Below are 16984 nucleotides of genomic sequence, written 5' to 3'. Positions count from 1 at the left end.
CGTTTGCCCAGCAGGTGTCTGTGGCTGGCTAGGTAGGTCCTCTGGTTTCTTGTTGACTGGACGGCCACGTTTCCTTTTGAGGTGTCCATTCAGAGGAGGCACCAAGTTGGCAGCATCCACAATGGTGCCTACTGGCACACTGCTTTCACCATTACCATTATTACTGGAAGCACCCAAAGAAGATGTCCCTGAAGCTTCCCCTGAAGCCTGCTCGGCACCAGTTGCACCCAGGGTTGACGTGCTCGTTTGCCCAGCAGGTGTCTGTGGCTGGCTAGGTAGGTCCTCTGGTTTCTTGTTGACTGGACGGCCACGTTTCCTTTTGACGTGTCCATTCAGAGGAGGCACCAAGTTGGCAGCATCCACAATGGTGCCTACTGGCACACTGCTTTCACCATTACCATTATTACTGGAAGCACCCAAAGAAGATGTCCCTGAAGCTTCCCCTGAAGCCTGCTCGGCACCAGTTGCTCCCAGTGTTGACGTGCTCGTTTGCCCAGCAGGTGTCTGTGGCTGGCTAGGTAGGTCATCTGGTTTCTTGTTGACTGGACGGCCACGTTTCTTTTTGAGGTGTCCATTCAGAGGAGGCACCAAGTTGGCAGCATCCACAATGGTGCCTACTGGCACACTGCTTTCACCATTACCATTATTACTGGAAGCACCCAAAGAAGATGTCCCTGAAGCTTCCCCTGAAGCCTGCTCGGCACCAGTTGCTCCCAGTGTTGACGTGCTCGTTTGCCCAGCAGGCGTCTGTGGCTGGCTAGGTAGGTCCTCTGGTTTCTTGTTGACTGGACGGCCACGTTTCCTTTTGAGGTGTCCATTCAGAGGAGGCACCAAGTTGGCAGCATCCACAATGGTGCCTACTGGCACACTGCTTTCACCATTACCATTATTACTGGAAGCACCCAAAGAAGATGTCCCTGAAGCTTCCCCTGAAGCCTGCTCGGCACCAGTTGCTCCCAGTGTTGACGTGCTCGTTTGCCCAGCAGGTGTCTGTGGCTGGCTAGGTAGGTCCTCTGGTTTCTTGTTGACTGGACGGCCACGTTTCCTTTTGAGGTGTCCATTCAGAGGAGGCACCAAGTTGGCAGCATCCACAATGGTGCCTACTGGCACACTGCTTTCACCATTACCATTATTACTGGAAGCACCCAAAGAAGATGTCCCTGAAGCTTCCCCTGAAGCCTGCTCGGCACCAGTTGCACCCAGGGTTGACGTGCTCGTTTGCCCAGCAGGTGTCTGTGGCTGGCTAGGTAGGTCCTCTGGTTTCTTGTTGACTGGACGGCCACGTTTCCTTTTGACGTGTCCATTCAGAGGAGGCACCAAGTTGGCAGCATCCACAATGGTGCCTACTGGCACACTGCTTTCACCATTACCATTATTACTGGAAGCACCCAAAGAAGATGTCCCTGAAGCTTCCCCTGAAGCCTGCTCGGCACCAGTTGCTCCCAGTGTTGACGTGCTCGTTTGCCCAGCAGGTGTCTGTGGCTGGCTAGGTAGGTCATCTGGTTTCTTGTTGACTGGACGGCCACGTTTCTTTTTGAGGTGTCCATTCAGAGGAGGCACCAAGTTGGCAGCATCCACAATGGTGCCTACTGGCACACTGCTTTCACCATTACCATTATTACTGGAAGCACCCAAAGAAGATGTCCCTGAAGCTTCCCCTGAAGCCTGCTCGGCACCAGTTGCTCCCAGTGTTGACGTGCTCGTTTGCCCAGCAGGCGTCTGTGGCTGGCTAGGTAGGTCCTCTGATTTCTTGTTGACTGGACGGCCACGTTTCCTTTTGAGGTGTCCATTCAGAGGAGGCACCAAGTTGGCAGCATCCACAATGGTGCCTACTGGCACACTGCTTTCACCATTACCATTATTACTGGAAGCACCCAAAGAAGATGTCCCTGAAGCTTCCCCTGAAGCCTGCTCGGCACCAGTTGCTCCCAGTGTTGACGTGCTCGTTTGCCCAGCAGGTGTCTGTGGCTGGCTAGGTAGGTCCTCTGGTTTCTTGTTGACTGGACGGCCACGTTTCCTTTTGAGGTGTCCATTCAGAGGAGGCACCAAGTTGGCAGCATCCACAATGGTGCCTACTGGCACACTGCTTTCACCATTACCATTATTACTGGAAGCACCCAAAGAAGATGTCCCTGAAGCTTCCCCTGAAGCCTGCTCGGCACCAGTTGCACCCAGGGTTGACGTGCTCGTTTGCCCAGCAGGTGTCTGTGGCTGGCTAGGTAGGTCCTCTGGTTTCTTGTTGACTGGACGGCCACGTTTCCTTTTGACGTGTCCATTCAGAGGAGGCACCAAGTTGGCAGCATCCACAATGGTGCCTACTGGCACACTGCTTTCACCATTACCATTATTACTGGAAGCACCCAAAGAAGATGTCCCTGAAGCTTCCCCTGAAGCCTGCTCGGCACCAGTTGCTCCCAGTGTTGACGTGCTCGTTTGCCCAGCAGGTGTCTGTGGCTGGCTAGGTAGGTCATCTGGTTTCTTGTTGACTGGACGGCCACGTTTCTTTTTGAGGTGTCCATTCAGAGGAGGCACCAAGTTGGCAGCATCCACAATGGTGCCTACTGGCACACTGCTTTCACCATTACCATTATTACTGGAAGCACCCAAAGAAGATGTCCCTGAAGCTTCCCCTGAAGCCTGCTCGGCACCAGTTGCTCCCAGTGTTGACGTGCTCGTTTGCCCAGCAGGCGTCTGTGGCTGGCTAGGTAGGTCCTCTGGTTTCTTGTTGACTGGACGGCCACGTTTCCTTTTGAGGTGTCCATTCAGAGGAGGCACCAAGTTGGCAGCATCCACAATGGTGCCTACTGGCACACTGCTTTCACCATTACCATTATTACTGGAAGCACCCAAAGAAGATGTCCCTGAAGCTTCCCCTGAAGCCTGCTCGGCACCAGTTGCTCCCAGTGTTGACGTGCTCGTTTGCCCAGCAGGTGTCTGTGGCTGGCTAGGTAGGTCCTCTGGTTTCTTGTTGACTGGACGGCCACGTTTCCTTTTGAGGTGTCCATTCAGAGGAGGCACCAAGTTGGCAGCATCCACAATGGTGCCTACTGGCACACTGCTTTCACCATTACCATTATTACTGGAAGCACCCAAAAAAGATGTCCCTGAAGCTTCCCCTGAAGCCTGCTCGGCACCAGTTGCTCCCAGTGTTGACGTGCTCGTTTGCCCAGCAGGTGTCTGTGGCTGGCTAGGTAGGTCCTCTGGTTTCTTGTTGACTGGACGGCCACGTTTCCTTTTGAGGTGTCCATTCAGAGGAGGCACCAAGTTGGCAGCATCCACAATGGTGCCTACTGGCACACTGCTTTCACCATTACCATTATTACTGGAAGCACCCAAAGAAGATGTCCCTGAAGCTTCCCCTGAAGCCTGCTCGGCACCAGTTGCTCCCAGTGTTGACGTGCTCGTTTGCCCAGCAGGTGTCTGTGGCTGGCTAGGTAGGTCCTCTGGTTTCTTGTTGACTGGACGGCCACGTTTCCTTTTGAGGTGTCCATTCAGAGGAGGCACCAAGTTGGCAGCATCCACAATGGTGCCTACTGGCACACTGCTTTCACCATTACCATTATTACTGGAAGCACCCAAAGAAGATGTCCCTGAAGCTTCCCCTGAAGCCTGCTCGGCACCAGTTGCTCCCAGTGTTGACGTGCTCGTTTGCCCAGCAGGTGTCTGTGGCTGGCTAGGTAGGTCCTCTGGTTTCTTGTTGACTGGACGGCCACGTTTCCTTTTGAGGTGTCCATTCAGAGGAGGCACCAAGTTGGCAGCATCCACAATGGTGCCTACTGGCACACTGCTTTCACCATTACCATTATTACTGGAAGCACCCAAAGAAGATGTCCCTGAAGCTTCCCCTGAAGCCTGCTCGGCACCAGTTGCTCCCAGTGTTGACGTGCTCGTTTGCCCAGCAGGTGTCTGTGGCTGGCTAGGTAGGTCCTCTGGTTTCTTGTTGACTGGACGGCCACGTTTCCTTTTGAGGTGTCCATTCAGAGGAGGCACCAAGTTGGCAGCATCCACAATGGTGCCTACTGGCACACTGCTTTCACCATTACCATTATTACTGGAAGCACCCAAAAAAGATGTCCCTGAAGCTTCCCCTGAAGCCTGCTCGGCACCAGTTGCTCCCAGTGTTGACGTGCTCGTTTGCCCAGCAGGTGTCTGTGGCTGGCTAGGTAGGTCCTCTGGTTTCTTGTTGACTGGACGGCCACGTTTCCTTTTGAGGTGTCCATTCAGAGGAGGCACCAAGTTGGCAGCATCCACAATGGTGCCTACTGGCACACTGCTTTCACCATTACCATTATTACTGGAAGCACCCAAAGAAGATGTCCCTGAAGCTTCCCCTGAAGCCTGCTCGGCACCAGTTGCTCCCAGTGTTGACGTGCTCGTTTGCCCAGCAGGTGTCTGTGGCTGGCTAGGTAGGTCCTCTGGTTTCTTGTTGACTGGACGGCCACGTTTCCTTTTGAGGTGTCCATTCAGAGGAGGCACCAAGTTGGCAGCATCCACAATGGTGCCTACTGGCACACTGCTTTCACCATTACCATTATTACTGGAAGCACCCAAAAAAGATGTCCCTGAAGCTTCCCCTGAAGCCTGCTCGGCACCAGTTGCTCCCAGTGTTGACGTGCTCGTTTGCCCAGCAGGTGTCTGTGGCTGGCTAGGTAGGTCCTCTGGTTTCTTGTTGACTGGACGGCCACGTTTCCTTTTGAGGTGTCCATTCAGAGGAGGCACCAAGTTGGCAGCATCCACAATGGTGCCTACTGGCACACTGCTTTCACCATTACCATTATTACTGGAAGCACTCAAAGATGTCCCTGAAGCTTCCCCTGAAGCCTGCTCGGCACCAGTTGCTCCCAGTGTTGACGTGCTCGTTTGCCCAGCAGGTGTCTGTGGCTGGCTAGGTAGGTCCTCTGGTTTCTTGTTGACTGGACGGCCACGTTTCCTTTTGAGGTGTCCATTCAGAGGAGGCACCAAGTTGGCAGCATCCACAATGGTGCCTACTGGCACACTGCTTTCACCATTACCATTATTACTGGAAGCACCCAAAGAAGATGTCCCTGAAGCTTCCCCTGAAGCCTGCTCGGCACCAGTTGCTCCCAGTGTTGACGTGCTCGTTTGCCCAGCAGGTGTCTGTGGCTGGCTAGGTAGGTACTCTGGTTTCTTGTTGACTGGACGGCCCCGTTTCCTTTTGAGGTGTCCATTCAGAGGAGGCACTAAGTTGGCAGCATCCACAATGGTGCCTACTGGCACACTGCTTTCACCATTACCATTATTACTGGAAGCACCCAAAGAAGATGTCCCTGAAGCTTCACCTGAAGCCTGCTCGGCACCAGTTGCTCCCAGTGTTGACGTGCTCGTTTGCCCAGCAGGTGTCTGTGGCTGGCTAGGTAGGTCCCCTGGTTTCTTGTTGACTGGACGGCCACGTTTCCTTTTGGGGTGTCCATTCAGAGGAGGCACCAAGTTGGCAGCATCCACATTGGTGCGTACTGGCACACTGCTTTCACCATTACCATTATTACTGGAAGCACCCGAAGATTTCCCTGAAGCTTCATCTGAAGCCTGCTCGGCACCAGTTGCTCCCAGTGTTGACGTGCTTGTTTGCCCAGCAGGTGTCTGTGGCTGGCTAGGTAGGTCCTCTGGTTTCTTGTTGACTGGACGGCCACGTTTCTTTTTGGGGTGTCCATTCAGAGGAGGCACCAAGCTGGCCGCCAGTGGTTGGCTATAGCTCTTATCAAGTGAGCCATAATCCACAATTGTGCAGACCGGCACACTGCTTTCACCATTACCATTATTACTGGAAGCACCCGAAAATGTCCCTGAAGCTTCACCTGAAGCCTGCTTGGCCCCAGTCGCTCCCAGTGTTGACGTGCTCGTTTGCCCAGCAGGTGTCTGTGGCTGGCTAGGTAGGTCCTCTGGTTTCTTGTTGACTGGACGGCCACGTTTCGTTTTGGGGTGTCCATTCAGAAAAGGCACCAAGTTGGCAGCATCCACAATGGTGCGTACTGGCACACTGCTTTCATTATTACCATTATTACTGGAAGCACCCGAAGAAAATGTCCCTGAAGCTTCACATGAAGCCTGCTCGGCACCAGTTGCTCCCAGTGTTGACGTGCCCGTTTGCCCAGCAGGTGTCTGTGGCTGGCTAGGTAGGTCCTCTGGTTTCTTGTTGACTGGATGGCCACATTTCTTTTTGGGGTGTCCATTCAGAGGAGGCACCAAGCTGGCCGCCGGTGGTTGGCTCTTATCAAGTGAGCCATAATCCACAATGGTGCTGACCGGCACACATCCTTCAGCATTGCAAGTTTCACTGGAAGCACATGAAGAGGATGTCGCTGCGGCTTCACCTGAAGTGCACTCACCACCAGACGCCCCCAGCGTCGACGCACTCGTTTCCACGGCAGGTGTCTGCAGTTGACCAGGTACGTCTGGTTTCTTGGTTTTTGGACGGCCACGCCTCTTTTTGGGAACAGCAGGTGCAAAGTTGGCAGCCGGTGGTTGGCTGTTGTCAAACGAGGAAGCATTTGCGATGGTGCAGACCGGCACAGCTCGTTCACCAGCAACCTTGGATGGGTTGGATGGCTTTAGTTGTTTTTGTTCGCCCGGTGTGGAGGAAGCACATAGAGAGGGTGCCACGGCCATCTTGTTGGTAGAGCACACAGCAGGTGTGACCCTGTGAGCCGCGTCAACAGTGGATTCGGGCAGTGCCGTTTCATGGCCAGCAGACCTGTAAGCATGAGAAAGCCCCACGACATAGTCGCGTGCTGAAGAAGCCAAGGCCTCGTAAGCTGCTGCTGGCACGGCCTGTAAACTGGTTGTGGATGCCGACTTCACCGCTGGTTCTGCGCAGCTCTGCACTGCGTATTCCTGCATGGGGGGTGTGCCTAGTGCGGCAGACGGCCTGTTTCGTCTCGTTTGAGCTAGTATGTTGTCAAGCTGGACATTGATTTCGCCTGGAGCTCCAATGAATGGCATGGCAGTGGTGTTAATTCCAATGGGATGGCTAGAGTGGTGGATGAAATCACCTTCTTCAAAGTGACGGGAGCACACATAAGGGCCATGTGGAATGTTTGCTTGAAGGTCGATGGGGACCCTCTCAATCCAAGCTGCACGCATCCAGGGCTCTGTTTCCTGGCAGGGAAGCGCAAACAACCAGATGCCACAAATCCTTCTGCCTTTTAAGGGGCAACCTAAGACACTGCAGCTCGGCTGGCGGTCATGTGTTCCCATGATGCTGCGAAAAAGGGAGACAGAGAGCAACCACATTTTGTCCTCTGCCAGAAAGCATCTTTTCTGGCCGCACGCTCACACTGCGCTTGAGATAAAATAAGACCCACAGAAGAACGGTTGCGTTAAGAATACATCTTCATCTTACATCCTCGCGCCTTCAAATTGAGCATAGATTAAGATCTTTATGTTGACAGATGCTGGGGCTGCGTCGCCACGTAAGGGAAATGGTGATGACTTTAACTGCATGGATACTAGGTCATGTCAGGGAATGTTGCATTTTAAGAAGCAAGCATCTTCCGTGCCACACGTACACAAAAAATGATATTTCATCGAATGTTGCATTTTAAGAAGCAAGCATCTTAGACCCGTGCCAGACGTACACAAAAAATGTCATTAAGCGCTCAATGCCTTTAGTTTTAGTGCCATTAATTTGCTGCTACATGCAAAAATCTAATGCCATTCGCTCTAATGTCATTTTTGCTTTAAGGAGTTCTGCACCCCTCATTCGCCTTCACGAACGGCTTAACTCTGCCTGCTCTAGAACAGGATGTGCACCAAATGAAACGTTCACCATCAGTGTTGACGCAGAAACGTGGCTGAACTACAAAATTAGACACTTTTTTGTGCCCTCTTGGTGGCAAAGTTCTGAAGAAGACAAAGTTCACTAAAACAGCGGCACAAGCATGGAGGAAGAAAAATATTAGGAGGGAGCAGACGTTAGGCTTGGCAAGCCAACCTCCTCTGATGCCACATTCTCCTCTCCTCGGGTTCGTCCCGCGCACCGCATGCTGGGATCTTCACCATTTTCAGGCCTGCGGTAGCATTTAGTGGCTCCAGCTGGCTGCCGGCGGAGTTGGAGCCGAGCGGCATCACTGAAGGCGCTGCACGACATTTTTAGCCAGTGTTGCGCTCCCAGCCTCGTATCATGTAACTAGTGCCGCTGTCGCTGTTCAAAACGAGGTGAGATGTACATCGCATGCTCAGGAAGCACCCTCATGGGTTGTGAGACGAATTTGACTTCTGACGTTGGATCACTCGAACCCCAACCGGTTTTGCTCGAATGTGCGGCCGTAAACATCCACAAGCACGAAGCGGCCTACGGCTGCACGGTGTTTGCAAGGTGTGCTGTGACGATTGCAGTTGGCATTCTTCTGGGAGTTATCACACCACCTTCCTTTTATAAAACATCACAGCGGTGTAACGAGGGTCCTATCAGCTGAGAGGCGGTGTGAAAAACTAAGTGTGGTTTCGCTCGCGTACGCACTTGGGTGCGTTCGCCTTATAGGGGTGCTTTTGCGTGGTGGCACGCTGCACGTGCCACATTGCCGTGATGATGTTTGTGGTGCGTTGTTGTCTCCTTCAGTGCATTAGAAAACAAAAAGTGAAAGACCACCGATTTTGGGGGTGGGCGCGGGAAAAGCGCATCATGCTCGGCCTCCCGTCGCAGGTTGTACGTGGGCTGGTTGTCCAAGGGCTGCTCAGTCCGTGTGATAGGTATATGGGAAAAATAAATGCGAGATTATGCCTGGGAGGGACCGTGGTGAGTTCTGGACTGACTGAATTCTTGATAATAAATGGTTGATTACCTAGAATAGACCCTGAGCGGCAAAATTGAAAAGATAAAATGATCAGAACCAAGAAAGTGCGGTGTGTTTTGTGAAATAAAATACTATAAGGCGGGATGTCGCACCCCGTCATCTCCACTTTGGCACGGTGGGCACACAACACATGAATGGTGGCAGAAACTTTGACGGATCCGGAAGCTAAATACATAACATAAATACATAACTTCCATTGCGCGTACGCAATTTCCATTGTTTACCCCACCATTCTCACTGCTATAAAAAGCACGTGCACTATATTAAACCGCAAATAGCGTGTTCTGCAAGCATGGAAGCCCTGCCTAACCAGCAGGTGCTTTTTGCTGGCCTCAGCCAATCGCACAGCTGCCCATAATACGTTATACGTTCTAGTGTGGGAAATAAGCGCGTGAGCTGCACGACTGTTTTCTGTTTTCGTCATTATAAAGCATAAATGGGTGAAGTTTGCATTCAAAGTGGAGTCAGCGTTATTCTGACGAGGCAATCTTTCGAACGAACGAAACTTGCATTTTGTCTCCATGGTCCCTTTAAGTAGACTTGATAAACAGGTTCATAGAAAACTTAGTTGAGCCCCACCATCCATGGAAAGAATAATAATAGGAGCAATGCATCGTGACAAGAAATGAGCATCTTGGATTCGGCATCCAACTCGAGTAGCAGACATCCCAGTCCAAATTAAGAAAAAGAAGAGTGAGCAATTGGGCCGGATACGTTACTCAGAGAACTGAAAAGTGGTGGACTGTCACGGCAACAAAGTGGCTACTGTGAGGTGGCACTGGAAGTAAGTGGAAACAGATAACCTGATGTAGGAATGAGATAAGAGAATTCGAGCACAAGGATCAGAGAACGGAGGATACACGAGTGGTCGGAAGCGTAAAGAGGGACTTGGTATGATAACACGACAGAAATGCAAAGCACTGCGCTGACAAGTCCAGTGGTCTGACAAGAGCGGCTTGTTGCCCAGGCCCACAAGAGGCAATCTACCCCCGTAAGGACTAGAGAATAATGTAGCATGCCAAGTTTGCATTGAGCTCAGTTTCTTAAGAGAAATGCAACAGAGCTCAAAAGAGTTGAAACTTGAGCTGGTTGGCACATACCTTTGTAAAAACGCGGCACCGCAACGGACGGGACGGAGTGAAAAGGAGACAAAAACTTGCACTCTCACAAACACGTTTGCCCAACATGTATAAAGCTGGCTCCCCGATCCAATAAAATTATTTGGTCAATAGTAAGCGCAAGTGTTTGTCTCATTTTTTTCTCTCTGTCCCGTCCCTTGCGGTGCTGCTTTCTTACAATGCAACAAAGCGTAGCCATGTTCCAGCTTACATTTAATTGTGCTGTCCACCGGAACCTCGTTTTCGTCGGCTATCGGAAAAAGAGCATTGGAGAATATCGGGATTACATTGTTCGTCATTCATGATGCCTGGTGCACAACTTACAACGGTTTCCTAACGGGCCTGAAGATGCCTAGCAAAACGTTGGGTCGGTCTGTGTTGATGCTCCTCATAGCCAGCGGTGCTTGAGGTGTAGCCTGTGGTGTAGCCTGTGTTGCTTGAGGTGCACGATCCACCGTGCCTGAATCGTTCTCAGCTGGCAGGGCCATTCTTACAGGAGCTTCCTTCACTGGTGACTTCGGGCACATGTGGTGGTACGGGCTTTGAAGGCAACTGGGGCCATCTTGGGGCTCTGGGACAGCTCCTACGAGTTCCTCTTGTGCTAAGAACATGTGGAAAAACAGAGGGAATGAGTAAAAAGCACAAACTGATTGCAAACATAGCTTCTCAAACGAGGGTCTGTCTAGCGCTCCCTCCTTAGATTACATCATTCTTTATTTTCCAAACAGTTGGGAGTCGGCAAAAAGGGGAAAATCCTGCCTTTGTTGCGAAGCATGCATGAATGTTTGGCCCATTAGTAGACACACCTATTAACACAGAATGCATTGCATCGTGGAACTGATCATGGGAGATGCTTGAGAACGAAAAGCTACACTGTCCCCTAGCTTTCATTCAGAATAACTGCAACGACACATAGCACTTTTCCCGCTTTCACAGCAAGCCTTAGCTTCTATAGTCAGCATTCCATACTGCTGCCAAATCAAGCAGAGCAACGGGATGCTGTGACTCAAGCGTGGTGGCAGATGTGGCCATGCTTGAATCACACATTGCTTTAATTCCTGGGTAGTTTGTTTTTTATTCCTGCATCATCTACACGTACAGGTCACTAGTACGTATTTGTCAACTTTTCCTCCCACTCTGCTGTGCCACCGTCTAACAAGTCCTTGTTTCCGACAGCACCTGTTCTTGCCTCTTCTCCCCTCTTGGTAACCGTTGTCTTTTTTTCGCTCACCATCACTAGCCAATGTCTTCTGAGGCTCCCCGGTCAGTGTCTGTCCGAGCTTGGCGCCATCGCCGCTTCCAGACGGTTCCTCATCATCGGGATCACCGACAGCCGAGTCATTGTGGGATGCCATCAGTTACCTAGCAGAAGGTGTACAGGGCGAGAATTCATTTCATAAGCATGATGCCGGCACTTGTGAGCAATTGATGTATACCAGGCTCTCAATATCAAAAAAGCACAGAGCAATTAGCGTTTGGGATCACTTACATATGGCTGTTTTACCTTAGTCTAAAGTATCTGAATCTAGATTTGGAGTAAATAGGTAGCTGAACTGAACAGTGCCATTGTAGCACATGTTGATGTGACATTAAGTGCTGCTTCACTTATAATCCTCGCTCGCTCGCAATGCACAGCCGGTAAAACGCTTGTCTATAACAGCGATTTCAACTTCAACCAGCTACATACGAAAACTGCCGAAACATACTCGTTCCAAACATGTCGGAGGCAAAAGCGAAGGGCTAAGACTTCAGAATTCCGCAGTAGTTTTATTCAAATCCCGCTCCGGCGGGCAGGATAGGGCTGAGAGTGCGAACGCTGTGTTATAGACAAGCCTTTTACCGGCTGTACTGCCTTTTTCAAGGCAACAGTATCTGTGCTTCTGTAGCCTGCAGGACTTGCATGCATGCTAACCTCGCATTTGGACAGTGCCCAAATTTGGTGCATATCTCGCAACAGAAACTCTATAATTCCACAGTATGTAAAGGAAGGTCTTTCAACATAGGAAAACGCCACATTATCATGGGAGGGTGTGAAGTGGTTGAAACATATATATACAGGGTGTCCCAGCTATCATGCACCAAGTTTTAAAAAAAGAGTAAAGGCGTAACTCGAACGAAACCTGTTGGATAATGTTTGCAGTACTGTGAAGAAGCGGTGACTAATTTTTTCGTTAATGAGACTTAACTAATTATTTGTAATTAATTATCTAACTCGATAATTACTGTCCTAATCACTGAAGTGTCAATGAGGCATTTGTAGGTATCGACGAGGGGCATCTAACTGCGGTATTTTCAGCGACGAAATAATCGCGTACTCATTTATTCGAACTGATAAAGAAAACCCGCGAAATATGAAAAATACCACGTGACGACGCATCCGCGCGCATTGTAAAGCAGCGTCCCCAAATAAGCTGATTGAAAGCAACTGCTTCCGGTGTTACCCGCCCGAAGAGACCGCGCATCACCTTGATAAGGCGCGTGTGCAGATAAGGCACAAACTCGGTGGCGATTTCTTCTTTCTTTCTTTTGTTTGTTTCATTCTGGCTAATTCAGAGGAAGCTTGTTTGAGGGCGTTGCTTTACTATGCGCGCGGACGCGCCGTCACGTGGTATTTTTCATATTTCGCGGGTTTTCTTTATCAGTCAGAATAAATGTGTACGCAATTAGTTCGTCGCTGAAAATACCGCAGTTAGATGCCCCTCGTGGGTACCTACAAGTGCCTCATTGACACTTTAGTGATTAGAAAAGTACTTCGCGAGTTAGATAATTAATTACAATTAATTAATTAAGTCTCATTAACGAAAAAAATACTGTCCGCTTCTCCACAGTACTGCAAACATTACCCACTAGGTTTTGTTCGAGTTACATCATTTCCCTTTTTTTAAATCTCGGTGCATGATAGCTGGGACACCCTGTATAGATACGCACAGAAGATATGTTCCAGACGATATTGTATTTTTTCGGCACTTAGCCAACTGGCCCCACAGTTTTACGTCGGTATAAGCTCGGATAATACGGTTAAATTTTCCTTCGCAGTCCCATGAAAAACGTATATGACGTTCTACGCTACCACCGTTTGTAAGTCACCTGTCTACCAATCACAATTTCTTCAAAAAGTACGCAAAAAACTAGACAAAATAAAAAGAAACCTGTTAGTTTTTAAGCCTGCTTCTTTTACAAATATATATATATATGTATATACATATATCTATACCAACGATTAATACTCGCAAAAAATTGCGACTCCAAACCAAACAGTTCGGCCACATCCCAAATCGAGCTTTCTCGCGTATGCAAAAACCACGGTTGCGCGGGCACCGTCTGCAATCTCGCGGCGCGCTCCATTCAAGGAGTCATTGCAACTACAGAAGCTCCCCACAGAACAGGGAGGATTTAGCTCGCGCGACCCTCAATGCGCACGTCACCGACAGACAAGAGAATTCGCGCCTTATTCCGTTGCAGATAACATAATGACAATGCAGGGATTACCTCTCAACTAACATAAACGGACTTTCCCGTTTGAAGTAACTTGACCAAGCTCATAGAACAGACGGCCAAGCGTCTACCTTGCGCAGCAGGAGTAGTACTTTGAGTACAACATTACGTGACAAACTAGATGCTGGTTTAATCACGCAATAGAATACCTTGCATAAAGCCAGTTTTCTACCGCTCGAACTGCCGGAACGCTTGCGCCACTGCTTGCGCACGCGCCGTTTACGACTCTTTGTTTGTTGTTATTATTGCAGGTCTACAGTTTCGGTTTCGGTTTGACATTAGCAGCAAGAAACTAGCGGCATTAACGGCGCTGGGGACGACCGGCCATGCTTATTATTCACCTTGAGTTTATGCAAAGAAATTGCATTAGCTGTGTCCTTTTTACATCTTTGGCGTTTAAATCTATCTATTTTGATCTTTTGTAAATTCAACTTCACTTTTTTGGTGTTTTGGTTTTTTTGTAGCTCCATTCGATACACAGATGCATGCACAGACGCGATTCCAGTATTAACTCTATGCGCGATTCCCTGCAACGCAACGCCTGCACCGGTGCATAGTGAGCTGCAGCGAGAGAGAGAGAGAAAGGACTTTATTGAGGTACCGGCAGTCGGGCCCTGTCGGGGACGGATCAGGCCACGCAGGGCTTCACCGTCCCGTAGTCTTCACCGCTTACCGCGGCGTCGGGCCGACCCCGAGGTCTGCGTCTGGTCGGCGCGGGCTACTTGGAGTGCCGCCGCTGTCGCCCCTAGCCCTCGCTCCCGCAGGAGGCAGCCTCGAGCCGCTGGATATGGCCCTTAGCTAGCTGCTCTTCTCGCCCCGAAGAGCGCACTGAGTCCGCAATGTCCGGTGGGAGGATCGGCCTCCCCGCACTTGAGTCGTGGTCCGCACATCCCCACATCAAGTGGGCCAAGTCTGCGTTCACACGCGCACACACACTGCACACCTCGTCCTCGTACATGTCCGGGCACACGTGGCGCGCGAGCGCCGGCGTAAGCACCGTCCCGGTTTGCAGTTGTCGTAGAAGCACGGCCTCTCTCCTCGCGAGCCCCGGGTGGGGCGGAGGATAGGCCTGCCTCTCTCTCTCTCTCTCTCTCTCTCTCTCTCTCTCTCTCTCTCTCTCTACTTTATCCTATCACTCCCCCTCTACTTCCCTTCCCCTGCACTGGGTTGTATGCAGGTGAGCTCCCTGCCGAGCTCAAAATATCCCCAGTGAATTTCCTTTCAATTTCCCGTCGCGAACCACAACCCCCCCCCCCCCCCCCCCCCCCCTCTGTCCAACACAGCGTAGCGCCGTATGTGATCTCACCAGTTCACATTAAAGAGCATTCTCTCTCTCTCTCTCACCGTATGTGGTCAGGGGCTCTGCGCCGTTGTAAGCGCTCGATTCGCCGCTGCAGGAATGGTGCCGTGCACCGCGTCCTTCGATAAGTTATGGTGCAGCCGCGGTTCAGAGAACTGCTGCACCTGCTACGGAGGAGGTTCAGTGAGTCGGTGCCATGGAGGAAGAAAATTTCCTTCATGGCCGGTGCCATGAGCGTGCACGTGGAGCGCGTCGTTGTTGGGGCGTTGCTTATTAGATGCGAAGGCATCTCATCACAGAACAGGGAGGATTTTGTCTCTGCATCCGGCATCTGCACCCGCCTTGTCTCTGCATCCGGCATCGTCGGCGTCCGCCCCTCCCCCATTCCCCTCGCCGCGCCAGCTGCGCTCTCCGCCGCTCACCCCCTCTCCTCTCCGATAGCGAACTCTCTCGCGAGGGGCATTGGATCGGATTCGATTGGATTGGATTATGGATTAAAGTGGATTTGGATTGGATTGTGTTGCGTCATAGTTGCGGCAGACGCACTGGCGCCGGCGCGTGCCCTCACCGTTATGCGCGCTTTAAAACGCGGTGCCTGCGCCGCTCCGCTCCGCTCCATCGTTCCAGCGCCGTTCCTCCGCTGTCCAACGCTGCAACGTGAACCCCCAATGCGTCGCATCTACACAGGGGTTCCCGCGAGGGGAGGTGGTAGTTTTTTGGCAGGCAGCTACCAGGAGTTGCGGTGACCGCGTGAAAAAGCACGTCGAGCACGAAGATACGCGGGACGAACTTAACGTCGTCGCTGATGCATTTAGTGCAACCGAGACGGCCATAAACTTCGAGTTGTACAAAACTGGCGCAGACGACGAAGCCTGCACCTCGCTCGTTTGTAAACACGCAGGGGCGCTGCTGACGGTACGACACCGCGAACCACGCCTGTGTACTACCGCGGTTGCTGTACGTATGAAAGGCTCACTGACGTGCTCATCCAAACCTGCTTTGTAGTACCAGGAAGTACTACCCGTTGATGGTGATGATGATGTTCATGTGGTTAAACCCTTTACAGCGGGCGGGTGAGAGATCTCTACCCTAACCATATAAAAAAAACGGTAAAACCTACACACGCACTCTATGCAGAGAGCTCAGGACGCGTGAAGGCCCAGTGGCCGAAGAACCGAAGCCCATCGTCCCAGTCCTACGCCCCACCACGACCCATACTGGGTTGTCTTCTTCCACCGTTCAAGACGACACTTCGTCCGCGCCACAGCGTGCATGTCCATTGAGTCGTTCTCCTAGCTTAAACCCTAGAGCAACATGCAGAGGAGTGTTTCTCTCACTCCCCATGTCCTTGCTGTCCGATCCAAGCTGATCCCACTGGAGGACCACATGTTCCACCGTTTCCTCCTCATGCACACGCGCGACACAGCACATTCTCCACCGAGTTGACCAGCCTCTTTTGCTGCAACAGCATGCGAAGTGCCCCCGCCCGAGCCTCGAAAAGGAGCGTGCTGCCAAGGCTCCTGTTGTACAGCTGGACCGAGCTGATCGCGGATTTGTGGGCCAGAGAAGATTTCTCAGAGCACCCACAGTATTCTAGTTGTACCGTACCCACAGTGCCACTCCTCCTCTGGAAGTCTGTTGCGCAGTGCCCCCTGGGCAGCACAGGAGCCTATGCTTTTTTATTTTTTTGCAGCTAGGGTTGTTGGGTCAAGAAGGCCGTCATGACATCACCATCACGACAGGCAAATGTACTGTTTGTGTGAAGGCTCAGTGCAAGCACGCAGCAGCTGTATGCGAATGCATCAAAGCCTCCGACAACGAATTGTGCTCAAGCTGACCACAGGATTGGAGAAAGCCAAGCTCCAAGCGCCGCAGACACATGCCCAATTCCCTGTTCCCACGCGAGTCCAGGTCACTAATCACCTTAAAACACGTGCTCCTAATAAAGTAGCATTACTAAGCAACACCTTGACTTTAGGTGCCAATACACAAAATAGCTGGCCCTCTATAACAGCAATGTGGCATGCCAATATAGCGGACATTTCTAAAGACCAACCTTTGCATGGGCCTAACCCATACCGTCATGGTCGTGGACATTTCTTTAGCAGCAAGTAAGTTTATATTGTAAATGCAAGCTTTAAGCCTACTTTACACATACCTTGAGGGACAAGTACCCAGGTACTTGCCAGAATTGTATGCCGATAATCAATCACAAGTATCACATTATGCACACTGAACTGGAGAAGCACGTTAACTAA

The 16984-nt window shown here is 51.1% G+C and overlaps 1 protein-coding gene across 1 annotated transcript; it reads right to left on the bottom strand.

Annotated features, from left to right (window-relative positions):
* Window positions 1-10203: 10203 nt before the first annotated feature.
* On the bottom strand, window positions 10204-13596 carry LOC144138168 (uncharacterized). The gene is made up of 3 exons (XM_077670320.1): window positions 13576-13596; window positions 11163-11293; window positions 10204-10532 (listed from the first exon to the last, which is right to left on the bottom strand). The coding sequence occupies exons 2-3, from the start codon at window positions 11284-11286 to the stop codon at window positions 10252-10254; spliced, it is 405 nt and encodes a 134-aa protein (XP_077526446.1). The 5' UTR covers window positions 11287-11293; window positions 13576-13596; the 3' UTR covers window positions 10204-10251.
* Between the last annotated feature and the right edge of the window lie 3388 nt (window positions 13597-16984).

The sequence above is a fragment of the Haemaphysalis longicornis genome, unplaced genomic scaffold, assembly GCF_048455015.1.
Source record: "Haemaphysalis longicornis isolate Haplotype H1 unplaced genomic scaffold, Haemaphysalis longicornis Haplotype H1 scaffold_5, whole genome shotgun sequence".
NCBI lineage: Eukaryota > Metazoa > Arthropoda > Arachnida > Ixodida > Ixodidae > Haemaphysalis > Haemaphysalis longicornis.
This window is presented reverse-complemented; position numbering and strand designations above follow the sequence as displayed.

Coding starts and splice junctions, on each gene's coding strand:
- LOC144138168 (XM_077670320.1), bottom strand. CDS start 11,286: ATGGCATCCCACAATGACTCGGCTGTCGGTGATCCCGATGATGAGGAA. Junction 10,533..11,162: donor GAAGACATTGGCTAGTGATG/GTGAGCGAAAAA, acceptor ACATGTTCTTAG/CACAAGAGGAACTCGTAGGA.